This window comes from Penicillium psychrosexuale (assembly GCF_028828465.1).
Source record: "Penicillium psychrosexuale strain IBT 29551 chromosome Unknown utg000002l, whole genome shotgun sequence".
Classification (NCBI taxonomy): Eukaryota; Fungi; Ascomycota; class Eurotiomycetes; order Eurotiales; family Aspergillaceae; genus Penicillium; species Penicillium psychrosexuale.
The window spans coordinates 2657236-2682800 of NW_026643187.1; the positions used below are offsets into that span (position 1 = coordinate 2657236).

Genomic DNA, 25565 nt, shown 5'->3' on the forward strand with positions numbered 1-25565 from the left:
ACTCATTCACGACTCATTCACCGTGGATTGCCTCCGTCTCTTAGAAACCTAGTCAACACTCGGTGATGCAGCCTTGGGGCTCATATCCCCGCATTTAGCACGAGCACCTTGTGAAAGGCGACCCGGTATGATGGTCCGGCATCACCTCATTAAGTACCTTGGGGCCACCACAGCATAAAACTACATGAAGACTCCTTTCCTCGCCAAATTAGATTTGCAACTTCCTTTCTACATTCTCGACGAGTTCTACCAGCAAAGTACTAATTCTGACGTAAACCGAATCTGCCTCTTCCTATATCGACGCTGGAAATCGTTGAAGCTGCACTCGAGTCTGTATAGATCCCGTCGGAGATCTCCCCGGGTCCTCATTTCCTATCTGATCGTCATAGGTATGATATCGTCTCTAATACTTGATAAAGCTGGTCGTTCCTATTCTAATTGAACAGAAGTATTCTATATCATCTTCAATAATGTCTATCACCAAATCCTCACAACCGCATGACATATTCCTCGTCAATGAGCTACTCGAGAACATTCTTCTACATACAGATATGAGAACTCTATTAACATCTGCCCAACGCGTATCTCGCGTCTGGAACACTATGATCAAAACATCAGTCAGACTCCAAGAGTCCCTCTTCTTCAAACCCTCCAAAGAGACCTCAGATCCCTCACAGCGCCTCCGCAATCCGCTCCTAGAAGATATCCTCTGGGCTCAATTCTTCCTCAAACAACAACAAACCTCAGAGTCGAAAATCGCCCAAGTAAGCAGGTTTCCGCTGCGGGAACCCGAGCGTCGCAAGCTCAATATCTACCTGCGCAAAGACGCCAGCTGGAAACGAATGCTGCTCCAACAACCACCGACATCATCAATCGGAGTCCTTGAAATCATCAAGAGATCAGACTCGGAATTCACCAAATTATCGACCAGCCCAAACGAGTTCCTACGGATGGGCGATCTCTTGAGCCTCCTCCAAGGAGGTAGCACGTTAATTCCAACCCGCAACAAATGGATAATGTGGAGCGGGCGATCCCGTATCAGAATGCCTTTGAACTTTGAATGTTGGACGCCTAAATGGGTATATGAGCCAAGTACCCTGCGGCCGGTCCATGAATGGATCCCGGAAAATATAGACTGGGATAGTCTCCGGCTGGAGGTGGCATCGATGTATTTGAATGATTTCGACTGTGGTGTGGTGATTGTATCCGAACGGAGACAGGTGCTCTTCCAGGGTGAGGATCGAATTCACAGGGAGAGCAAACTTGATCGGCGACTAGAGAAAGTGTTTGGGGGGTGTCAGGTGGAGGTTGGAAGGATGCATACAAATCACTCTTGGATTCCTATCAAGGGTGTTGGTGCTGATCGGAGATGGGTCCTTAGGCCATGTTCGGCTACTCCTCTTGTTCCGATGCTGAGTGACTCGGAGGGTTCAGATTCGTCTTCTATGTCTTCGTTTTCTTTGTCTGTATAGAGGGGATATACTCGAGGCTCTGCACGGGCGTATATCTTGACCAGTTTGAAGAAAGTTCGAATGATACTCTGCTATTAGGGATACAGTAGCATGCTGGTTATCGCATAGGAAAGAAAGGAATACAACCGAGAATGTGAAATTCATACCGAGAGCCACCGACCGACTGTGGCCTGCCGGGGTTGTTTGTTACAAACAGCATCGCTCTCATGATGTATCCATCATGATATAACGATACCACTTTCTATAATCATGATCAGCCTAGGTGTTAGGATATCTTGTAGTAGAGGAAAGGCATTCTGACCTTGGCTTAAGCGTCTTATGCCCCACTTCCATTCAAGAAATAGTGGAGTGTTTCATGGCTGCTAGCTTTGCCGGCACAAAAGAGGGCGTTGGAGAGACAGCGAGATATTCCGAAGCTAACCATCTGGACTCCTTCGAGACCAAGCCACACATTTCCAGTCGCATATCCCAACAGAAGGTCCCAACCCTTATCTACAGGTGCATATTCCAAAGAGCCAAATAGGAAGGAAACACAATTCACCGCCAGTCCGTCTATCCGACCCGTGCATAACCAGCCAGACAATGAATCCATGCCACTTTAGCGCGACCAGGGTTGTCACAATACTACAACGACCCTGTTCGGATATTGCCAGCCTGTACGACCAGGATGTTGCTTTTGCTGTTGAAATCCACCGTAGCCTCTAAGCGCAGAGCGTGGATGTCAGTACCCAGGGCAGATTGAAACGCTGATGCGCCCGAAGCATTCATGTCCGGCATTGCACAGGAACAAGGGCTCGACAGGACAAAGCGATTGCCAGCTAGGCCGAAGTAGGCAAGTCGAAGAATTGCAGCGAAGACGCATCATTACAATGCTAATGCAGGTTCACGGCCTACCGCAGTTTCTCGGCTTTGCACATGTGGCCATTGCGATGTGTCGAAACGTTCTCGAAAATGGCAAGCGGAGGTATACTGTATAATGATGGTATGCGTTGACGGAGACAACCCCTGGATTTGGATTCGTTTCTGGTTGATGTTTTGTTCCGTCTTGGGAATCTCAAAGCGTATATTCTACTCCGTATTGTATACGGGAAAGCGACCGTGGCGATCGCATCTTACCCGGTCGCAAATATCGGTCAAGACAGATAACCTCTCCAGGCTGTGAGTCGATACAGAATAAGCTCTGACTCGGAGAAGATAAATTGATTGGCGTCGGAAGAGAGGATGGCTGGCTTTTGTATCCAATCGCGATGGCTGCTCTAGCGGTCTCAGAGATAGACCGTCTGATCCCACAGCCATTGCAATATTGGCGTTGGTCTAGATTGGGGCGACTGTGCTATCCGTGTGGATCTTCATGCACGCACAGTGCGAGGAATAGGGAGGCGTTGATTGATATGAAAGTTGATGCTTAAGCCCCGGGACAGTGCCCTAGGACAGTGGACACGTCTTACACCGTCAACCCGCCACTGCCATCACCACCCTTGTCGATCGATGCAGTCGAGACCGCGGATGGTGTCCCGGAAGGATCTGAGTTACTTCAAGGACCGTGTAGATACTCCGCAGTACTTCCTCCGCTCCTGCGACAATGTGCTATCTCACATTCTTCCGAATCCCCGCTAGCGGAATGTGGGTCGGATCCCCATGGGGTGGATTTGTTTTCCATGATTCAGTGTCTTTAGTGCCCGCGTCAATGGATGAGTTGCATCGGAATTCGTGCAGATCGGGATGTGGAATTAGAATTGGTGGCTATTAAGTCGGTGAGTCAGGTGTCGGAGCTATTTCATTATCTTACTGTCTACTCCGTATAAATCTCGGCTTCCTTCCGAATTGATACGGAGTAGTGAATCAGGAGAAATATGTACCTAGACAAGTGGATTCATATGTACTCTTTCTTCAGCTATTCCATGTATGCAAGAAACCCGACCATCTGTGTCCTTGCAATTTTAGTTCAAGATCTTGCATGTGAACTGCATGACTGCATATGAGGTGCAGGGTATAAGCTGCAGGGAAACCCGGGAAGGGCTGGAAGGGACTAGCGTGGATCTGAGCTCCGATACACTTCTACACGGCCAGAGCTGGCCAAATTGAATGCAAATCAAGCTCCCTTCTGCATCTATTTCATACTTGAGTCCAGCCCACAACTGTGCATATAAACCTACATGTACGGAGTAGGGTCTGTTGATCCAAGCTCAGTTTCAAAGCGGCATAAACACTAACCGAGGTAAATCAACAGACCGAGCTCTCGTCTCCTCGCTGAAACAGGAAATTTCTGCCCAACATACCGAGTATTCTCCGGAATTAACGTAGCTTGGGTTTGACTCAAAGGAACACCGGAGCTCTAGCGTCCCAGTGTTCCGGCGCGGGACTATCTGTCCCCACCATGAAACCTAGGAGGCAGGTACCATGACATGCATTGGGTACCTATCGAAGCCCTGAGTGCCTGAAAAGGGGGAGATCTGAACACGACGCGCAAGACAGATCGTAGACTGCGACCCGCCCCTGATCCAGCAAGCTCTCACATACTTGGAACTATGTCTGCTCGAATATGAGTTCACTGCGAGTGGAGAACGGAGCTCCGTAGCGGCTTCAAAAGCGTTGAACCGCGAGGCTGTAGCCTGTCATGTCGATCTGAATTTGATTTCAGCTCGGTAGTCGCATCCCCGCTTGACCCCTTTCCAAGTTTTCTCTGGTTCCCCGGCGGGCCGAGACGCGGAAGTCTCAATTATGGAGTAAGAACCTTGGAACCTTGGGAGAGAGTAGGAGGCGTGGGGGGTTTCTAGTAGCGCTGTAGGGAATTAGATATGTATATTTGCCAAAGTACTCTTGCGATCAGTATGTCGGGAGTATACATCTTAAATGCCTTGGATATGATAAGTATGAGACAGCCGATCATGCGCCCGAACGGGAGGGTGCAAATTGGTCGTCGGGACACCCAGGATCACGGATTGATCCACTTGGGCCGGGGAAGAGTGTAACATTCTTCCCCGTAGACGCTAGACTTGCAGCAAGCAAGTCATTCGGTGCATCAGACAGATCCAAAAGCGCATAAATGGCTGGGCGGCAATGGGCACGACATTCCGGGGATCTCGAAAATCAGGCGTTGATAGATGGGAAATGCCTTTGTTTTAAGTGGCCTGGACGGAGTAGATATGGACGATCTAGACTCGAGACTTAATTTCTTGATTTTCGAAAAAAGGGTATCCACTAGAGCCTCGGTGTGACTGTGGGGTGCACGCTGATTTGTGCGATATTAAACGGCCTTTTCTCGGGGCTAATTCGATCCATGGACAGGACACCTACAAGGTTACTCCGTACGAGAATACTCCATCCGGAGTAGAACGGTAGCATCAGGCACACACTAAGGAGGAACTGCCTTTATCCGCTAGAGGGGGTCCCGACACGCCGGAAACCCGTTGATTTCCAATCCAATCCCTTTTCATTTAGATTCCAGGCTAAGGCTTCTAGAGGACGAAATGAGGCTTCTAGACTGAAAAATCGAATCCTCGGGCTTGAGACCTGGCCCGAATGTGGAGACACGGGGGAACTCCCTTCAACGGGCCTTTAAAAGAAAGAGGATAGTTCGTTGTCCCCGGGTAGGATTTTCTTCAACGTCCAGTATCATCGGTGTTGACGTGTTGACGTGTTGGTGACCGCCAATCGCTAACAAACCTGATTCCTCACGCGAGTAGGGCTGCGAATTCTAATTCGGCCTGCAGCTTCCACGACTCTTCTTTTCTATCCCCATGAAGCGGTGAATCCGAGGCTTGATCATTGGAGAATTGCCATCGGAACTGGAAAAACAATCCGATTTTATCAGACCAGATCTGAAAGGTTGTTGGGCAGCCCTTTTGGGAAATATCCTCGACCTGCCGCAAGGGGGAATCGAAGCCAGTGATATCAGATATCTGATTGTCGACCTTTGTATATGTACAATACACATTATCCCAATATCTGTGTCAGAATCAGTCCCAGGCAAAGCGCTAAACCGGGGATCCGATCTTTCCCCGTGTGTCAGAAATCCGATACATCTGGAATCAAAGAAAAAAGGAAAAACAAAAGTCCAAATCGGGATTTATTTTGATTTTGATTTGTTTGGGTTGACCAGTTCCACCCGTGGACCCACCCTGCGTTCCTTCCAGGTCGATCGACAGCCCTTTGTTTGCGGAAACCTCCTTCCGCCTGATTGTTCGGATTTCTTTTTTATTTGTTTATTCATTTTTTTATTCATTTTTTTCTTTTTGACTTTCCTATTTGGGATTTTTCTTTTATTATTTTCCCTTTTTTTGGGAATTCGATTTTCTCGACTGCAAGGGTGTCGGGAAGTCTAGAAGTCTTTCCCCGGCTTTGATCTTTTTGATCTTTTTGATATCTATTTGTGTGCCCCTTCTCACCGATCATTGATAAACAACTCGCCTCGACTCTTCTTCCTTCCCTCACTTCGCCTTCCACCTTACACCCTTCACACTGTTGTCTCTCTCACCTACTGGGCCCTGGTACTGCCATCCCTTTTCAACATCTACTCATATCCGCCATCATGATTCCTATTCAGACTCGTCTCCGTGAGATGTCGCTGCCCAAGGCGGTGGCTCCTATCGCCAACACCGATCCAGCACATCCCACCTTTGCCTGGAGTGGCAGCGCCTCTTCTTCCATGTCCAGTCCCTTCGCCCCTCCACCAACTCCCATCGACTCGCTCCTCGATATCAACCCACGCAAGTCGTCTTTCTCCAGTGAGCTGGGAGCCGCATATGCATTCCCCTCCTGGCCCAACCGTCCATCTCTGTCCAGCAACGACTCCACCGATTCCTGTGCCAGCGCCTTTCTCTCTGACGACGACCTCCTGTGGATGCCAGAGAACTCGGCCGCTGAGCGAGTCGTGGACGAGGCCCTCAACCAAGACGCCACTACCGTCTGCTCCGTGACCATGGAACAGCAACTCTTGCGCATGCGAGCTATCGCCGAGCAAGAAGACCGCGCCAACTTCCTCGCCAAGGTGGAAGCCCACGCACGAGCCACCCAAGCTCTGCGTTCCGCAAAGCAAAGCATTGTGACAGAGCGTGAGGCATCGAAGCCCAAGAAGCGCCGCGTCGCGCCCGCTCCCAAACGCCGTGCTCAGTCGGCATCCAAGGTGCTCGGTCAATAAGCTCACCGGCAGAGGCCGGTGCAGCGCAGGCGCTCTCCGAAAACCGCCACATTATCTTCACATTCATGTCATTGCCTTGCCTTATCTTTAATTTCACCCCCGCATCTCCCCGACGGTGCAGCCCCACACACGACGGTGCCTAATTTCGATTTATTTTCCCAGCCGTGGTACCCGCGAGATCGCCTCATTCGAAACTGCGAATCACACTCGCAGCCACAATCTCCAAGCACAACATGCCATGGTCGATCAGCCACATGGAAGCTTCACCCCCGGGTGGTATTTTCCCTGAATGCGACCATGCACGGGCCGACCTCGGGATCCATGCCAGGGCCCCCGCGCTTACCTAATATCTCGCTGTCGGCGCTTCTAGAAATGCCTGGGCCACCGTCACCTCCTCCGTCACGTCCGACCCTCTTGTCCTTCACACCGCTGGTTCCTTTGGCTCTCTGACTCATTTCCACTTCCACTTTCACTTTTGTTTTTCTTGTTTTTCCTGTTTTCCCCTGTTCTCTTTTCAGCGAATCCGTTATTCCCCCCACATCCCACGAGGATCATGTTCTTGCATGGAGTTCCAGCGATTCAAGTCCTTTTCGGCCTACCAGGCTTGCATCCATGGCGGTGTTTCTATTTCCTTCTGATTTTTCTCGGCTCTTAATGAATCTGTCTTTCCAGCGCTTTGTTTCAGATACCCCGTCTTGTATACCCCACTATTTTCTTTTTTTTTTCTCGTTATCTTCCACGCTTGATATTTGAAATTTCAACAGCGCTAGTTCTCTGATCCGCTATCGGAATATTGCGCCACGTGCCATATCAAATTTGTCAATAGCCGTTTAGTACACTAGGAAGCCTGAACTAAGCACATTGACCAAATCCTGAAACAAGCCCAACAACCTAAAATAAACCAGACCCATTATCTAACAACACTATGTTGTATACTCCCAACGCCCTCGTACTTTTACCCTAGTCCCCGTCCCTGCCACGTTGATGTAGATGGAGCCTACTGCCCGAAATGCACACACCCTCGAAATAGAATAATCCAACAGCGGAACGCCAGCCTTGCCCGCCTCGTGTCCCCCGCTTGAGTAACTGCCTGACCTTGGCCAACGTAGACCCCGGAACCCTAAACGGTGAGGCTGTAACAGCTTATTGTTGTCTATGTATGACACGAGGGCTGTCGTCGTTGGAATGCAACAGTGAGATCGGGCCGCCTTTAGTAATCCACAATGGGGCGACATGATTGACCTCATCATGGGACTTTGTGTAAATGTACATACAACATACATTAGTGGTTGATAATAAATAGCCCATCGGAGAATATCGTGAAGTTACGGTTGGGGTTGGGGTTGGGGTTGTTGCTAGGCTGTTTTTGGTCGGAGTTAGGGTCTTGCCTGGATTGCCCTCCCGATTTTTTTCTGTTGGCGGGGTTAACTAGTCGGCTGTGGTTGAATAAGGAATGTTAACCCGAAGTTGGTGTTGACTCTTGAGTATGGACGCTAAAATAGCCCTGGTACCTATAGTACATGTTGGATTTTAGCGCTTCACTCCCTGTCTATCACAAGCATACATTCTATAGTATAGTTGGCGTTTCAAAGAGAGCCTCGATCCCCGCAAGTAGCCGCTGAGCTATTACCGTCACTCTTCTTTGTTGCCACCGCTGTTGGTTCCTCTCTTCTGCATTTACGCTATTTGTCGTGGATGTGTTGCACCAACCCAAAGGGCGAAATATCAAGTCTGGGCATCACATTTCATGGATTTAGTCGGGCACATGCTTCAACTACTGTGTTGGTTGTTACCAACTCAAAAGAATCCCGGTTGATTGTGACTGATATCACATTCCAATGAGCGGATCATACGTATGCCTATCGGAGAAGCTTCCGTCGAGGGCAATATCATCTGATAATTATTCAACGTTGATTCTGGTCATAATTCATATCAAAGCGCGCGATACATGCAGGTCAAGGCACTGTGGATACTCATATTTGGCGAAGTAGAGAGCATTCTTCAAAGAGTAGTGGCCGCGTGGTGCAGTGCAGGACTTTAACAATATATCTACTCAAGATGATGTCAGAGACGTTATATGTGAGGTAACACTCGATATCCTGTCGGAAGTTCTTTTTAATTGTCTCTTTTTTATATATTTTTCTTAGAGATGAGCAGTACGTGACTGTGCCGTAAAGACAAAGACTATACAGAGGCGACATGTATAGCTCAAACCGGATATGCAGAAATCCGAGCATCATCAGTGTAACGGCATCATTGATATCATACTAGGGGTAGCTATACAGTTTGTAAGAGCAAACTGCATCGGGAGTGTTACTGGAAATCGTGAACTAGAATCCATTCCGGTCCTCACAGATCCAGGCCCGCATCCACGGTAGTATCAGGGTGTGCCAGATAGTCGAGCCTGATCTATCGAGAAATTAGCGAACCGGGGAGTCAAAGAGAGATTTGGTTACTTTAAGACAAATATACTATCTTGGTCACAACTCTAAAGGGATAGCTTGACACTAAAATTTATCTGCATGGCAGAAGCAAATAAGACCGAACTCTTTTATATGGCCAGAACTGGTAGTATTGAACGGGCCAAATGTATTTATGAACTCTTGCAATAGAGAAACGTTACGTGCTATCAGAGCCCTAGTGACAGCTATAATAATCTCGACTCGCACTCAAAACGACCAAAGTCGCGATGAACCGTCCTATGTAAGAGCACGCCATTGTCGAGGTTGTCGATTGTGGTCGCTTAGAGAGTGGCGAGAGTTAAAGGAAAACATTTATATATCATTGCCATATAGATGAAGTCTTAGCCTAGAAGCCTTTAGCTATTAGCCTATAATCTTTCCGAGCGATAGACAAAATGGTACTATACCGTAGACTGATTGAACTTGCTAAAGCTGAATGGTAGAATGTGTTCGGGAAGAGAGATCAGGAGAGACAGGCTTGTATATTTCTAATTTCTAAAGGTGCTCTATAGGGTCGTCTATAATACTCTGTTTCCTAAATGTAGTCACAAATGACCAAAATGACTATCAGCCCACCTGATTGATAACCTCACCAACACACCACTTCTCAATCGTGATCTTCACTGCAGCCTGTAGGTTTTGCAATGTCCTTTCCGAATACCAGGCAAGGTGAGGTGTCAACACCAAATTCAAGCCCGCTGCTTCTGGACCTAACAACGGGGAATCACCTCTCCCAGCAGGTTCAGTGGCGAAAACATCTGTAGCCGCACCTGAAATAGCTCTGCACTTGAGAGCTTCAAGCAGGGCTTGCTCGTCGACAATTCCACCTCTTGCGACGTTTACCAACACGGCATGGGGAGACATAATCTGGAACTCCGCAGTAGAGATTATGTTAAGCGTCTCAGCGCTTCGTGGCAAGCACAAAACAACCACAGTCGACTTTTTCAAGCCATCTTGGAACGGGACCCGACCCGGTCGAGGAGAAACACCTTTACGCTCAGCAATAATCACGTTCATCCCGAGACCCTTCGCCATGGCCTCGATTCGTTTGCCCAGCGATCCGTATCCAATGATACACACGGTCTCATCACTACACAGCAACGGGGCCTTTCCATCAGGTGCACGAACCCGACTGAGCAATGTGCCATTGGTCTTCCACTCGGTATCACGCGACAAGTCCACAGGAACTGCAACTGTGGCATTATGGAGCTCCATGAACTTCCGTCGAGTGGCAAAGTAAAGTCCAATAGCGTGCTCACTCACACTGTCAATATTACAGCCGGGACAGTTGCACACAATGATTCCTCGTGCGGACGCAGCTGCTATATCGACGCAGTCTGTGCCGGTCGCCATGATCACTATAAGGCGGAGATTGGGGGTGAATTCCGGGCTGAGGACCTCTGCCGTCAGGCGCGTGGTTGTCGTTATAATGATTGTGGCATCTTTGACGCGACTGGGCAGATCAACGAGATCGGTCCGTCGGTGGACTGCGCGGGAATGCCGCTCTGGTAGATCAAATTCAGGAATTGGGCAATGAACAGCCTCAATAGCGACGATGTGGTGCATGATGTTCTTTGCGGTCATCATTATGAGAAAAAAGAGAAGATGTGGTACTGGCTTTGAAGATTTCTAATGACTTCCCCGCCGTAAATATCTCCAGCGCGATAAGAGTCATACATACACTTCCTTGCACGTGACGTGGCCATTTGATCTTGGAAGGCACGACAGTTCGCCACCGCAACCTGCAATCAACATCATCTCTGTATACAATGGCCGCCTCCTGTTCAGAGACTAGCCCCCTTGGGTTTGCTGAAGAAGTCTTTTCCACGAAGAACTATGATCACTTCGAGGAATGCAACTTACGAAATGAAAATCTGTTCCCTATTGACAAATTCAATATGCTTCGATCACGCACACCCGCAGCGCTTAGGACATACAAGCTCATCGAACCGGCACTTTTGCTTATCTCTCGAATGATTCTTGATCGTCCTTCCACTCTCGCCATATTTGCTCGACGGCGAGATATTGGTGCCCAAGACGTTTTCGTGGATACAGATGCAGAACTTCCCCTACCAAATGAAGAAATTATCAACCTGGTTCGAAAACATATCCCAAATATCGAACTAGATCCGGACATGAGTAAAAACTCCTCATTATATGGAGAAACAACACTCCGCCGTGAATCATCCTCGGATATGGTCACGTTGGATTACAGCCTTGTCCAATTGTTGAAATCACAATCCACGACCCAATCACAGAAAATGGCAGGGCTTCTCTTACTCGCTACAGTACTAGGCCATGAGATGGCTCATATCTTAGAATTCCGCTGCATCCGTGCATGCAAATTCCGCGCTGACGATGAACCTTTTGATACACCACCGGGTATCACATGCCGTGAGGCCGGCACGGCTTGGGAGGTGAGATCCTTTGGTGGTCGAATCTATCCAGTCTGCCAGCCAGACGGCAGTCTGTACAACATTCGAGGCTTATGCCTCAAGAGCGCATCTTGGAATTTTGATGTTATGAAGATGAACGAAGAGTGGATCTTGAAGCTCTTTACCGAGGCCCATTGGAAGCAGGAGCAGCCATTGAAAGTTCCAATTGATGCATTTGCTAGATATGCATTTTTAGAGGATGACCTTTTAGAGGACCAAGTGAACGCCTCAATCAAAAGAAAGACCATGCTGGATGATGTGCGGGCTGAAACGGGCAGCCCAAGAAAGAGAAGGTTCCGTAGGTCGCTTGGTCTTACCAACATCTGCGGGGGCAAGAAAGCCCAGCCCAGGCTAGATTCGTGATTGTGTTGGATGCTATCCCTAACCTGTATTGTTATTGACATTGATTAAATTGTTACGCACAAGAAGAGAATGAAGGGACCAAGCCCGGTCATTAGTCTAGTGGATGCCACTTTGAATCACATTATTATTTTTCAACCATCCCATCCTCAAAGAATATATACATTCGCTTTATCTCCTCGCAACTCTGCTTCTAGACCAACGGGCCGCCGCTGTTGCTCTATACAATTTGGACCGACAGCCGACGAGTTCGAGTTCACTCATATTCTAATTGGGCGTAACGAAATCCAAATTACAGCCCCTTGCCAAACAGTTCTTCTCCTATCTCTTTGAGCAGCGGCTCCTTTTTCACGGCCTCAATCTTCATCTTTCCAATAACCGTGTCCGCCACACCCATAGCGCGACAAATATCAATTAGAGGACCATCCATCGGGGCTTCATAAACAAGAAGCCCAAGAGCAAACAACAACCCATGCAAAGATTCCACGCTCTCGTTCTCGCGTGAAACAGCTTCAAGCAATGACGCGGCCAGTTCGACCTGATCTTCCTCGGACAGAGGATCGGGCTTTCCTTCCAAGCGGGCGTTGTGATTGAATGAGGCGAGATTGTATGCAAAAGAGGCGGCAACAACGCGGAGGCTCGTTTGTGAATCTAGGAGGGAGTTGGTCGCGAGACGGAGACAGGTCTCGCGGAGTGGGGATGAAGGAGAGGTGAGTTGTTCTGGGTATAGAGGGGTGCTGAAGAGATTGCAGGCTAGTTGGAGGGCCACGATGCGGAGATTGTATGGACATGAGGATAGATCCTCTTGAGATAGCGGTGCAAGGAGAGTGAGGAGGGTTGCGTGTTGGGCTTCTTCGGCGAAGTAGCCACTTGCACGTGGGTCAAGCAGAAGAAGGCGAACTAGATCAACCACGGCAAAATGACTGCCACTGGGAAGCGTCGAGTACATGGAGGTCAATGTTGTGGCAAATGTATGCAAATCAGGGACCCTGATATCGGCGACTGGTTCGGTGGTTGAGTGACGCTGCTTCACAAATTCAATAACCTCCGCGACACCGTGGCCTTCCTTGAACACGTCAGGAAGTTTTTGAAGGAGCTTTTCGAGTGGTGGAACCTTCTTATACATGACGAAGGTTGTAATCTCTCGCTGAAGACTGGGAAGTCGCAGTTGGCGATGGGGATGGGCCGGGTATGCCATCTCTAACAACATACGAACGTTTCCCACTAGCTTAGCCGGGGTTGCGCCGCTCCATTGATCCTGCTTTTGGCCCTTCAAAAATGTCATAAAGGTAGGAGTCGATCTCACGCTGTACCTCGTGGCAACATCGCGAGCTGCGCCGACGTCGACTTTGATGAGAGTACCTCGCTCACCCACTTCCGCTGCGAGCTGGTCATATGTTGGGTAAACAGCCTTACAGGGCGGACAAGTTGACGATGTGAAGAAAATAACGGCGCAGGAATGGTAAGCACTGGACAGCTCACTTTGCAGCTGACTGAGATTGCTCACAATGCGGACTGTGCCCGCTCCTGGATGTGCTACCGGCTGAGGTGTAGGAGGGACAGCCCTCGCAGCAGTTGCTTGAGCACTTGGCCCAGGGGCAGGACCTGTCCCGGTGCCTTGAGTGACGCCTTTAAGAGCCGCCTCGATTTGAGGTTTCATCATTTGCCCAAATGGAGTTTCCAGGAAAGTGCGAGGTAGATTGATGATGTGGTCTGGGATACTTTTACCGACAAGGAACATAGCAAGGTCTTGAGTGAAGTTATTGCAGTTATGAAGAAAAAGGTCGTATGACTAGAACTGATTAGCAATAGTTCCATTGCTGAATTGTTAATGAACGAACCTCGGGCGTATAAATGGTCGCCAATGAGCCCAGGTATTCTTCGATAACCTCATTTGGAAGCTCAGTAGTGCCTAGCTTTACGATCTCCATGGGCTGTCCATGATGTGTACTCCCTGGAGTAGCGGTCTGAATACCCTGGCCGAAGTAATATTCGATTCCGTTGAGGACAATTGATGTATGATAAATGGCATCCATTTGTATCCCTGTCAGGGCAAGGGAGTACTGTACAAATTAGAGGTTGCTCGCTTTCAATAACAGCGTTGAACATACCATTCGGGCCATACCCTATGTTCAAGATTAGTTGGTATTTACCACATGTAGAACTAGAAAACTTACCTTTGAAAGGTCGTAGACATATAGTGAGACATCCATGATGAAGTGCGTGTCGAATAGAACCTTTGAAGTGAAAGTCGAGAAAAGGAGCCCTTGAAGTGCGACCTGGACAGGCTCCAATCCGATAACGTCAGCACCGGCACCCCTGGAGGTTGCTATCACCTTCGATCGTGTTCTATAACATTTTCTACGGATGTGATGTTTGATGTTTGATATTCTTACTTTGGCAAAATGGAATGTGGTGTTGTTAATTGACGCGCTCTCATTTCTCACTAGGTATATACTGCCTCCAGGGGTCTCGATAATACGTTGCGCAACTTCAGAATCCAATAAAGGTATGGATATACTAGATCAGGAGAGGAATAAAATGAATTTGAAGCTTTCACATGTTTTAAATGTTTCAATAATCATTTATACGCTTGATCGTGTATAATAAAGCTGTGAAGCTGGCGGCATCGCATACATCATTTTCCAATCGCCGCTCTCCCCACCTTCGTCACCTCCAGGGCCAGATACTCATTCTGTCCATGCCAACACCCTTGTAAAGCCACAAGCACAAGTTCTGTCAGTGATATCCACATGGTAAGACATCCGGGATATCCTCAATACCCAACCAAATCTAACTCCCTCGCAGCCTCCTAAAAAGCGCGGACGCGCATCCAAGCTCGCCAAGGAGAACAACATCACCGGCGAAGAAGAAAACGAAATCAAAGAAGTCTTTCACCTATTCTCCGACAAGAACGCAGACTTCCCAGACGAGAAGGAGGGAGTCATTCCCCGCGAAGATGTGCGCAAGGCACTGGTGTAAGCTCCACTACCTACAACTCGACCCCTTCCTCAAGCTCTTACTCCCCAACTACAATTACCAAATACTAACAACTTTCCCTCCAACAGCGCCCTCGGCCTCCCTCCTACAGACTCAACCGAACTCGCAGAAATCCTCTCCGCCCTCGATCCAACCCTAACCGGATACGTGCCCTACAGCCCCTTCGTCTCAATAGCAGCAGCCAAGCTGCGCTCGCGCGATGATGACGCCATGGCTGCTGAGGTCGACGATGCGTACCAGCTATTCACGCGCGGCACGAATGGCCCCATTACACTGTCGCATCTGCGGCGCATTGCGCGCGACTTGAAGGAGGACAGTGTGGGCGATGACATACTCAAGGATATGATTCTTGAGGGGAATGGGGGTGCTGGGTTGAGTGCCGGTGTTACTTTAGAGCAGTTTCATGATGTCATGACTAGAGCTGGTGTGTTTTAGAAGTGGGGGAATTTGTGTAGAATTTTTGATGGATATAAGGGTTGGATTCGGCGTTTGGCATAGCATATTCTTTTAGCAGGGAGTCTGAGGGTCTAAGACTTTGAAGGGATATCAAGGTTGTTCGAAAATCGATTATCATTTGTAATGTCCCATTGTGAGTGCAAGTACATACTTTCCTCCACCAGCTTCTGCGAAAAACAGGAAAGAATTAAGCCTGCTGGTACTAGCAAAAAAAAAAAAAGAGTAGAGAAACACAGCCAGTGGAAAAAAATAATCAGAGCAGAAGGAGCACAGAAGGAGATATGACCCGCGCATCAACCATAAAGAACTCCCAAGAATTGCGAAACTTGTATCGTGCCAGAGCCGCGATAGAGGAATGAAAGCAAAAGTCGAACCGTTTAGGAGATTTCGTCAGCCATGCCGATGTCCTGGCTGGCGCTGGCCTGGGGGACAGTGCCATTGACAGGAGCAGTGCCTTCAGCAGGGGGCGCATCGTTGGTGAAGTAATCAATCATCTCAGCATCAAGCTCCTCGACAGTCTTGGGCTTTCCGCGGCCGGCGTTGCGGCCACGAGGGCGAGCAGGGCCCTTTCCACGGCGGTTTGTCTTCTCGGTAGGGGTCTTGGTTTCCTTAGCCTTGGGGGCAGCGGCGGACTTGGGCCGAGCCTTCTGACTGTGAATGAATAAGCATATAGATGCGGACAGCTAGAATGAACATCAACTTACGCAATGCGCTCAGTAAGAGGCTTGGAGGCAGGGATAACAGGAACGTGAGAAGCATCATAGACAACTTCGATCTATTATATAGGTCAGTCAATGTTGCAGTGAAGGCTAGCCAGAGAAAAAGGATTTACCTTCATGGGGCGGCCATCGACGAGGAGTCCGTTGAGCTCTTTGGTAGCCTTGGCAGCAGTGTCAGCCCGGTTGAATTGGATGGAAGCGATGCCACGGCTAGTGCCATTCTGGTTGTAGGTGAGCATGACGCGCCGGACGGGGCCAGCAGACTTGTTGAAGTATTCCTATAGCGCAAACGAAGACGATTAGTATTTTCGTCAGACAATTTCAGTGAGCGCGGTTCTCGAGTGGTGGCGGCGCAAACGAGGACGGCCAAAGGTGAGAGAGCATCAGCGAGCACACAGCATCAATCCATCGTCTGTTTCATCCTGGCATTGGACCACGGAGCATCTAGCTCCCTAATTGCAATCCCATGCGATAGGTCGCAAATTTGCTCCCCGCAATGGAACATAACACACCAACAAATATCCATAGTATCAAGTCTCCACTTCATCCATACATCCATCAAGCGGTTCTTCAACAAAAGCATTCTTTCATGTCGCCGACATCATGGCATAGTTTTCCAACTAAAATCCATTTGCCCATGAATGTGTCATCCCAACAAAGTAGTGCCATTTCAGACACAGTTTAAACTTCTCCGAGTCACTGGAATAGGTAATCACCCCATAGCAGCAGAACTCTTCACGGAGAGATTTGAGACAAGAGTCTCGAATAGGTAGGTTTCAGTCTGCCCTCTGAACCTGTTGACCACTGTTCCACCGATGCGCTCGCTGATGCCCGTAGGATTTCAAAGTAGAAGAGATGAAGGAAATGAGCGGAATTGAAGAGAGGTCAGGATGATGAATTTTCATCAATCATCCTCGGCATAGTACTCAGATAACAAGGCAGGTGGATTTCCGCATGGGATCTGACACGAGCAATGTACATCTTTTCACCGTACTACAACACAGTTTGACTTCTTGTCTCGCAGAGCGCCAGCAATGTTTATATATTTGCAGAGACATGGAGAAGGAGCAAACTGTGTTTGCCGTCCATCGAGGAATATCCATCGATGTGGGAGGAGGTAGAGAGAAGTCGTGAGACCGGTCGAAATCGTTTGCGCCGCAAGAGTCTCGAGAAAAGAGATGGCGATGAAAGCCAATATGAGAGCCTTTAGATCAACATACCTTGACATTGGCCTCGGACACATCGGAAGGCTGAGAAGGTTAGCGACAAGCCGAAACATCAATGAGTAAGAACTTACCAATCCGCTGACAAGAATCTTGCTGGATCCAGTCTGGGCGACAGGGGCCGGGTGAGCAGGCTTAGGAGTCGCCTTGGTAGACTTCTTCACACCTCCGACGGTGGGTGCCTTGGTCGCTGCGCGGCGGGAACCACCACGGCGACGAGCAGTGTGGCGAGCGGTCTGGCGACGGCTGCCGACGAGATCGTCAAGGGATTTATCAAGGTTGGCAGACATGGCTGTGATGGGATAGCAAAGCTGGCGATTTGCAAGTTCAGCAAAAGTTACTGAATGAACGTGTCGTGAATGATATGGCGACCTAGGATTTTAAGCCGTTTTAGAAAGAAGTTGAGGGCACGGTGGGGTCACGTGGGTTCTCGGAATAGGATGAAGCAGGTATGTTTATGGAGTTGAAGATGATGAATCGTGAAGGGAGGAAGGGACGAGAGAGTGAGGAGAGGGGGCAAGTTGTAGCCTGATTTTGCACTAAACCCCTTTTGGCGCGGCCCAATGCGAATAACATCAGCCACTTTGATTGGACGAATGCTACGGAGCCCCAATGAGTATGTACTTATCATCTTTGTCCCTTCTTTGGTCTGTTATATGTGAGATCAATATCTCCCAAAACAAGCAGAAATCCATTATGTGCAGGTCCAGCCTTAAGAGATTAGACTATGGAAAAACAACGCACCCAACTCCAAACGCAAGAAGTCATGAAGTAGACGACCGATAACAAAAAGAAAGACCAACGTCCTGAGTTCACAATATATACTAGCTCTTGAGAGCTTCCAACCGGCCTCGCATCTGCGCGAGAGTGGCTTCTTGGTCTTCGAATTCCTCCTCGGCTTGTGGGGATTCCGGCTCCGAGATTTTGGCCACAGGTGTGGTCGTGACGGGCTGCGCCTGGGCGAGTTTGCCCTGCAAAACTTCCTGCAGGATCTTCTCGATCTCTGATTCTGCTTCCCCTTCCTCATCTTCAAAGACAGAAGGGTCCATGGTAGCATCATCAACCATCTCTTCGATAATACCTGCCCTAACTAATTCTGAAGACAGTTGGTGCATGGTCGCAGACAATTGAGGCAGTCGGACCAGGGTGTTCACATCCTTCATGATCCCAGTTGACTTTTGCAGACTGCCCTGGATTTTGCGCGCCGAGAAGGCTTCATTGACCTGCATTCCCACACTCTGCAGTTGGGCTCGGCTGGTATTCAACCGTGTGGTCTGTTTCCGGATGCGCACCAGCTCCCTTGCAAAGACTTTGGTGTCATTGTTGGCTTGCTTGGCCTGGGATGGATTTCGCTGAGCCCGTTTAGAGGCATTGACAATGTACTGGCGAGTCTGGCTGTCGCTGGCTTTTAGCCGGGCTAGATCGCGGTCAAGTTGCCGTGTGTTTGTGCGTATTAAAGCATTGCATTTTCTCATCTAATAGATTATCTTTCATTAGTGTCAAATTTCCAGGCATGAGCCACACTAACTGCCTACCTGGGCTTGCGGGTCGGGCCCAAAGAACACCGCCTTGAGACTCTCCATGAATGCGCTCTTGCGGGAATAGGGATAGAAATCGATGATAAAACAAGCAGGCAAATTAAAGGTGTGAGGGATGTTTAACAAATGAGTTCAGTCTCGGGGTAAGGCTTGATCAGCGATTGACGCTCATGCATCGTAGAGATAGGCGGGGCAAGGCTAATTCGTTGACTATGCTGTCGCAATTTTGACCCCTCAGGATACTGTATGATAGGACTCTTCTCGAAGACCAGGATCGCTAGGTCTTCGGTTCAGTCTTCAGATCAGTACACGCTGATGCGACTGTCAATATTCGAGCCTAGTAAGTAGAATGGTACCTTGGGATGCTACGCTCAGTGGTATCCGACCGGGAGCTGAAGCTGAGTCAGTTCTGACGTAATACAATGTCCCACATAATCCATGCCTGAGGCATGCTTCTACCAGTTTCTACAACATAGCAATAGTAGGTTCGTGAATGAGCTTCTCTTACACTTCTTCTCCTCTCTTTGACCACGTTTTCTATCTTCCTCACTTTCTTCAATTCTTCCAGTTATCTTTCCATTCCTAATTCAATATGTCTCAGACCCTGACTCCCGAAGGTATGTCATGACTGCTCTACTGCTTCCCCGCTCTCGAACGCGGGTCTGCACATTTTGCATAGAAATTACTATGACGTTATCAATGTCTAAGAACTGTTTTGAAACATTCGCTATGCCAATTCTACAATTTCATTTTTAAGTGAGATGGAGGCGCTAACATGCTTTACTTTTCAGTTACATGGGCTCAGCGTTCATCCGACTCGGACCCTGAGCGCAACTACCTTTACGTGAACATCAAGGCTGCCGAGGTTCCCAAGGCTGATGCTACCCTCACCATCACCGAGAAGAATGTTTCTTTCAAGGGCGTCTCCAGAAAGGGCGTAACATACAGCGTCTCCCTGGACCTCTTTGCCGAGATCGACCCCGAGAACAGCAAAGTCAACCACACCGACCGCGATGTCGAGCTCGTTCTCCGGAAGAAGGAGCTCAAGGAAGAGTTCTGGCCCCGCCTTCTCGAGAGCAAGCAGAAGATGCACTTCTTGAAGACCAACTTCGACAAGGTATGCTTGGGCGTTAGTTCTATTTGATTATGGGACATGACTAATTGAATGCAGTGGGTGGATGAGGATGAGCAGGATGAGGCTGGCGAGGATGACTACGCCAACAACTTCGGCGGTTTCGGTGGTGAGGGTGGTGGTGACCCCAGTGCCGGTGCCGGTGGCCTAGGCAACATCGACTTCTCCAAGCTTGGCGGTATGCCCGGCATGGGTGGCATGGGTGGTATGCCCGACCTCAGCGCTCTGGCTGGTGGTATGGGCGGTATGCCTGGCATGGGCGGCTTGTCCGGTGGTGAGGATACCGAGGAACATGATGTAAGACTGCTCGCCTATAAGTGATCTGTGATTGTCTACTAACACAACTCTACAGGATGATCTCCCCGAGCTCGAAGAGGCCGAAGGCCAGAAGTCCACCAAGATCCAGGAGGTTTCTTAAACGTGAAATGTCTACTTTCTGCGAAATCTATGACGATCAGAAACGAAAAATGAGAGTGCGTTAAGACGCCTACGGGATGATAGTTTGAATTATGGATTTGCTTGGGTTTTCGCCGTCTATTGACTGCAGGGCTATTCTGACCAAGCAGCTTTGATCCAAGGCCAACCTTTATACATGGTAGATCTATCTCATTGAAAACATCCCAATGATTGATGAAGCGTGATGAGTGGTCATTACAAGTTTTCACGTAAGTTATATAATCAAGTAATTTTACGTCCACGGTACAATTGTATATTGTAATGATCAACAGGTTGTTAGGCAGTATAGGTTTGGTGGATGATATCTATGGATGTTAGTCTTCAAACGATAGCGACGAAATATTCACATATGAAATGGGCTCTGTTTAGGCATTCTCCAGGATATCTTACACTACAATCGATGCATTTACTTATGTACATCATAGCTTGTTTCATCTCTTCTTTAGGATTTGGTGGGAGGCGAAAGTCATATATACGGCAATAGAGAAGTTCAAGCCGAAAAATTCTCCAGATAGAAATTGCTTCAATGTACCCTTCTTTCCCTGCCGTACTGATATTCGCATACACGAGGGCTATATTGTGGGTGTCGAGGGCAAATCTGAGTGGGTATATGACGCATGTCGTTGTGAAGAACATTCTCAAGACTCGACACCGTACACCTCAATAATAGAATAGTGAGAAGATAGTGAATCTCTAGTTAAACACTCTATATAAGTGTCTTCATAGATAATCCCAGTCCGCTTTTATATTTCGAGTCGCACCGTAGACACGCGGAGTAAAAGGCCCGCACCATCATTGGTTAACCAAAAATTACCGTCACACTCTCACCCCCCTCGTTTTCGAGAACATTTCACTCTGCAACAACCCTGGCATTTCTGCCCGCCACTCGATATCTTTTCTTTCGGAATCTTCCTGTCATTCTTTCAGGTTTCATCAGCGTCTTTTCTTTGCCACCTTGTCACCCATTAAGGCGCACCCTGGACAGGCGCATTTTCACATTTTTACTCTCCCCCAAACCCGCGACGTCACGTCCGCCCAATCGCCGCCATGCCTCCCAAGAAAGTCGATCAGCCTAAGAAGAAGAAGGCCACCGTTGAGGATAAGTCCTTTGGCATGAAGAATGTGCGTCATACCCTTGATTGAAGTCGAAGAGCGGGTTCGCTCGTGATATACCCACATGTCCTAACATTGAATGCAGAAAAAAGGTGGTGCCGCCAAGAAACAGATCCAACAGTTGCAAGCACAAGCCGCAAGCAACAAAAACTTAGACGAGAAGAAGAAGGCCGCCGAAAAAGAGAGGCGTGAGGCCGAGAAGGCCGCCGAGGAGCGGGCCAAGAGAGAGAACCTTGAGCTGTTCAAGCCCGTTCAGGTCCAGAAGGTTGCCTTTGGTGTTGACCCGAAGACCGTTCTCTGTATCTTCTTCAAGCAGGGTCACTGCGAGAAGGGCCGAAAGTGCAAATTCTCACACGACCCCAATGTCGAGCGCAAGGCAGCCAAGAAGGATTTGTACACCGACACTCGTGACGAGAAGGCCGACGAGGAAGAGAAAAAGCAAAAGGATACTATGGATGACTGGGACGAGGAGAAGCTACGTAGTGTCGTTATGAGCAAACACGGCAACCCGCGCACAACCACCGACAAGGTGTGCAAATTCTTCATCGAAGCAGTGGAAAACCAGAAATACGGTTGGTTCTGGACTTGCCCGAACGGAGGAAACAAGTGCATGTACAAGCACAGCTTGCCACCAGGGTATGTCTTTCCGCCGCTTATGTGTGCCTCGTACACAATACTAACAGCGTGAGTAGCTTCATTCTGAAGACCAGGGAGCAGAGAGCCGCCGAGAAGGCCCTCAGGGACAAATCGCCTTTGCACACTCTCACCCTAGAGGACTGGCTGGATTCCGAGCGTCACAAGCTGACGGGCACGCTGACACCCGTCAACGAGGAGACCTTTGCCAAGTGGAAGAAGGAGCGTATGGACAAGAAGCTCGCCGAGGCACAAGCACAGCAGGCCAAGGAGGCTACTGGTCGTACGCTCTTCGAGAGTGGCAACTGGGCCGACGAGGATAGTGAGCCCGAAGAGGGCGAGGACGAGGATGGAACCTGGAACTTGTCAGTCATGCGACGAGAGACCGAGAGGCTGCGTGAACAGAAGGAAGAGGAACGTCTTCTTAAGCTCAGTGGCGGGGTTCTACCTACAAGTATACCCACAACTATACCCGAAGATGTCACACCTGAAGCTGTGGGTTGAGTCCCTCCACATCCTCACGATACTAGATTCGTGGGCTCTTGAGGATCCTTCTCCCCCGGCCACATGCAACCGTAAAGTTTGTTTCGTGTTGCTATGGGGTCGGATCTCGATGTCGAGTGATCGCTACAATCGCTTGCCCAAACTGCTGGCTTTGTATGCAACCTCGGCCATCACTGAGGGCTCGGCTAGTCGCCTGTTCCTTCCAACCTCTATACGTATGTACTACAAATGTCATGCGTAGAGGAAAAGGTCTAGGCTGGCTAGCCACGGGGGCACAAAGGCTTGATGGGTCTTGTGTCCCATGTGACGGAAGAATCAACGGCCGATATACCTTTGATAGCACATTGTTATTTTGTTGGTAGCAAAAAGTTCGTCCATTCAAATGAACATGATGCCTTTTATTTTTCTATGTATCAGATTGCACAGCATGGTAAGATCTATCAATCCAAGAGATATGTACAACATGCTCTCTATAAACAACGCATGCGCTCGTTGAATGTCAACAAATAGTTTTACAGCGAGGCTTTTGCCTGCAGTAGCCTCTTCTCGAGCATCACGGCTACAATGTCCTCCGCAATACCACGGGACAGCTCAAACCCGCGACCACCAGCACCATACCCATGAACGACATATCGATCATCAGCGAGCTTCTCCGCCTCGATGCGCAGACCGCCTTCACGAGCCGGCCGCCGACCGACAATATCGCGAATCACATCGAATTGGCTGCCGCTCTCGGGTGTGAAAGGGAACCACTTGCTTGCGTTGGCGAGGAGTCGTTGTCTGGTTTCCAGTGATGGGTTCGGGTCCCAGTTATTCGGCTCCTTCGTGCCTCCGATGATGGTTCCGCCTTCGAGGGGGCGCGGGATACAGAAGGACCACGAGCCATCCGTATTCTGTCGAGTAATGGTCTTAGAGACAGGGTTACGGACCAGACAGGTTTGACCTAGAGAACATGTCAATCCACGGATTCAGAACGTACACGCTCAAGCGCATTCCAAACACAACCAACGCCATCGCCATCACCATCACTCCCATAGACACATACCTCTGATAATAAACGACTTCGGGTCCTCGAACCCAGTTCCCGAGCAGTTCACCACGGTCTTCACATTCCCCGCCATGCTAAACGCCTCCTTCAAATTGGCGAGCGTATACCGCCTCGTCTCGCCCCCCTTGAGAATGAACTTGCGCAGCAAATGTGCACAGTAGACAGGCGAGTTGATCACATACGTCCCATACTTCACACCCCACACCACGCCAGCCGGGACCTCCTCTTTCCCTAGAAGTTGGAACTTATCCAGGTGCGAATAGACATTGCGCACACTCAGCTGATCCAGATACTCGGGTGGCGGCGCCTCGAGGTGCTCAACGCCGTCGAGGAACTGGATGCCTGCGCCGGGCTCAGCGGCCGCAGTTCGCTTCAGCCACTCATACGTGCGCTGCGCTTGGTTCGCTTCTTTGAGGGCCTGTGGCGAGGAGCCAGGCACCGGGCGGTAATGGGCTCCTGCCCATGGCGAGGCGTAGTTGACGGAAGTTTCCGAAGGGAAGTCCCGGGCTACGAGAAGGATGGATTGCGCCGGAGTGAGATATTGTTGGATGCATAGTGCGGTGGAAAGGCCAATTACGCCCGCTCTGGTTGAGTTTGTCAGCTGATTGTTGTGTCTTGTGATCTTTTTTCCTTTTTCGCTTTCGGGGCGGATTGGCTCGAGGGTATTATATGTGCACTGACCCGATCACTACAATTGTGTCCTTGGACATGTTGGATGTTGGAAACCTGTCACCAGGGATTAACAGCCACTTTATAGGCACAATTATAGACGTGAAGCTCCAATGTTGGTCTGGGAATGAGTCAAGAAAGGGTCCGGGGAAGGCGATAAGACCCCCGCGGTCATATGATAAAGACACATGGCATGTTCCACTTGGAATGCAACATGAGTATACAACATAGTTGGATTCTTATTAGTGATGAAGACCTCTCTATATATCCCTAGAGTTGGCGACGTTTGATAGTTATACTCTCTTAATCCAACAGTAGGTGCGCCTATTTTTCCACTTGGCCCACATTCTATGTACGGGGTATCAACGGAGTATACTCCGTAGTAAGGCTTCTTTTGTGACTCGTATTATTGCAAGGATCGGATTTAATCCAGTACACCCCGTACTACATGGAAATTCTTTCTTTCATTGCCCAAGCTCGATTGAAAACTCTACCGGTGTGCCCCCGATACCCTGATACATACTATCACAGGGGCCCAAGCTCTAGGATGTTCGACGGTGCCTTTTTGTGCAAGGATGACTGCATATCTCTGCATTTCTGTCACATCACAGGAGCCAAGCAGAACCACTCTGGAGTACTCCACACTCTATACATAAGCCTCGTGGAAAAGGGAAAAAGATAAGACCTCGGAAATACTATCCCCAACATGAAACTTCTGAACGATCTATTCTCCGAATTCCAGACAAGACGAGGGCTGCTATAGGGCCGTATAGCCAGTTTAGCCCAATCCCTACTTGATTGCAGACCGTCGTGGAATGGCTGGATGAGTGCAGGCATTGGCTGAGGGGTGGTCGTGTAGGCGCCGAGGGATCAGCAGTGATGGACGGTGATTGGCCGAGGGAGGTGACGAAGCTGCAGCTCGAGAACAATTGCAATTCCAATCACATCTCTGTCTCGGATCACATTATTATTATTATTTTCTTTCTCTTTTGCGTCTCGCTAAGTTTCTATCTTTTGGAAACTGGGCGGTTCCTTGCAGTTGGGAAAATATCAAGTTGGTCAAGTCGGTATTAGGGTTATCTATACTTCAACTATATAAAAGTACTAGTAGACGGTTGGATTACCTCCGAGTGATCGACGTGCAGGACACTAAACATAGTGCAAGGGCCAGGGATTCTCTTTCTTCAAGACGCCCGTGATTCGGG

At 49.1% G+C, this 25565-nt stretch overlaps 11 protein-coding genes across 11 annotated transcripts; 6 read left to right on the forward strand and 5 right to left on the reverse strand.

The window, feature by feature from the left end:
- Positions 1-470: 470 nt before the first annotated feature.
- On the forward strand, positions 471-1472 carry N7518_002180 (uncharacterized protein; the record flags this gene model as incomplete). Its single annotated transcript, XM_057183108.1, has 1 exon — positions 471-1472. The coding sequence occupies one exon, from the start codon at positions 471-473 to the stop codon at positions 1470-1472; it is 1002 nt and encodes a 333-aa protein (XP_057044558.1).
- A 4531-nt stretch (positions 1473-6003) lies between these two features.
- N7518_002181 (uncharacterized protein) lies at positions 6004-6612 on the forward strand (the record flags this gene model as incomplete). The annotated part of the gene is made up of 1 exon (XM_057183109.1): positions 6004-6612. One exon carries the CDS (start codon positions 6004-6006, stop codon positions 6610-6612), a length of 609 nt encoding a protein of 202 aa, XP_057044559.1.
- A 3029-nt stretch (positions 6613-9641) lies between these two features.
- Positions 9642-10661, reverse strand: N7518_002182 (D-isomer specific 2-hydroxyacid dehydrogenase family protein; the record flags this gene model as incomplete). The annotated part of the gene is made up of 1 exon (XM_057183110.1): positions 9642-10661. One exon carries the CDS (start codon positions 10659-10661, stop codon positions 9642-9644), a length of 1020 nt encoding a protein of 339 aa, XP_057044560.1.
- Positions 10662-10843: 182 nt separating this feature from the next.
- On the forward strand, positions 10844-11872 carry N7518_002183 (uncharacterized protein; the record flags this gene model as incomplete). The annotated part of the gene is made up of 1 exon (XM_057183111.1): positions 10844-11872. The coding sequence occupies one exon, from the start codon at positions 10844-10846 to the stop codon at positions 11870-11872; it is 1029 nt and encodes a 342-aa protein (XP_057044561.1).
- Positions 11873-12161: 289 nt separating this feature from the next.
- On the reverse strand, positions 12162-14082 carry N7518_002184 (uncharacterized protein; the record flags this gene model as incomplete). The annotated part of the gene is made up of 4 exons (XM_057183112.1): positions 12162-13661; positions 13711-13932; positions 13981-13995; positions 14047-14082. 4 exons carry the CDS (start codon positions 14080-14082, stop codon positions 12162-12164), a joined length of 1773 nt encoding a protein of 590 aa, XP_057044562.1.
- A 540-nt stretch (positions 14083-14622) lies between these two features.
- N7518_002185 (EF-hand superfamily Ca2+-modulated protein) lies at positions 14623-15304 on the forward strand (the record flags this gene model as incomplete). Its single annotated transcript, XM_057183113.1, has 3 exons — positions 14623-14625; positions 14678-14847; positions 14938-15304. 3 exons carry the CDS (start codon positions 14623-14625, stop codon positions 15302-15304), a joined length of 540 nt encoding a protein of 179 aa, XP_057044563.1.
- Positions 15305-15702: 398 nt separating this feature from the next.
- Positions 15703-17557, reverse strand: N7518_002186 (putative RNA annealing protein Yra1; the record flags this gene model as incomplete). Its single annotated transcript, XM_057183114.1, has 5 exons — positions 15703-15976; positions 16030-16100; positions 16158-16322; positions 17265-17294; positions 17342-17557. 5 exons carry the CDS (start codon positions 17555-17557, stop codon positions 15703-15705), a joined length of 756 nt encoding a protein of 251 aa, XP_057044564.1.
- A 534-nt stretch (positions 17558-18091) lies between these two features.
- On the reverse strand, positions 18092-18866 carry N7518_002187 (ESCRT-III subunit protein VPS24; the record flags this gene model as incomplete). The annotated part of the gene is made up of 2 exons (XM_057183115.1): positions 18803-18866; positions 18092-18742 (listed from the first exon to the last, which is right to left on the reverse strand). Exons 1-2 carry the CDS (start codon positions 18848-18850, stop codon positions 18092-18094), a joined length of 699 nt encoding a protein of 232 aa, XP_057044565.1. The 5' UTR covers positions 18851-18866.
- A 479-nt stretch (positions 18867-19345) lies between these two features.
- wos2 (Hsp90 cochaperone SBA1) lies at positions 19346-20355 on the forward strand (the record flags this gene model as incomplete). The annotated part of the gene is made up of 4 exons (XM_057183116.1): positions 19346-19422; positions 19597-19922; positions 19977-20234; positions 20290-20355. Exons 1-4 carry the CDS (start codon positions 19398-19400, stop codon positions 20353-20355), a joined length of 675 nt encoding a protein of 224 aa, XP_057044566.1. The 5' UTR covers positions 19346-19397.
- A 1085-nt stretch (positions 20356-21440) lies between these two features.
- Positions 21441-22643, forward strand: N7518_002189 (translation machinery-associated protein TMA46; the record flags this gene model as incomplete). Its single annotated transcript, XM_057183117.1, has 3 exons — positions 21441-21515; positions 21592-22142; positions 22199-22643. 3 exons carry the CDS (start codon positions 21441-21443, stop codon positions 22641-22643), a joined length of 1071 nt encoding a protein of 356 aa, XP_057044567.1.
- A 512-nt stretch (positions 22644-23155) lies between these two features.
- Positions 23156-24401, reverse strand: N7518_002190 (FAD-dependent oxidoreductase; the record flags this gene model as incomplete). The annotated part of the gene is made up of 3 exons (XM_057183118.1): positions 23156-23586; positions 23689-24275; positions 24373-24401. The coding sequence occupies 3 exons, from the start codon at positions 24399-24401 to the stop codon at positions 23156-23158; spliced, it is 1047 nt and encodes a 348-aa protein (XP_057044568.1).
- Between the last annotated feature and the right edge of the window lie 1164 nt (positions 24402-25565).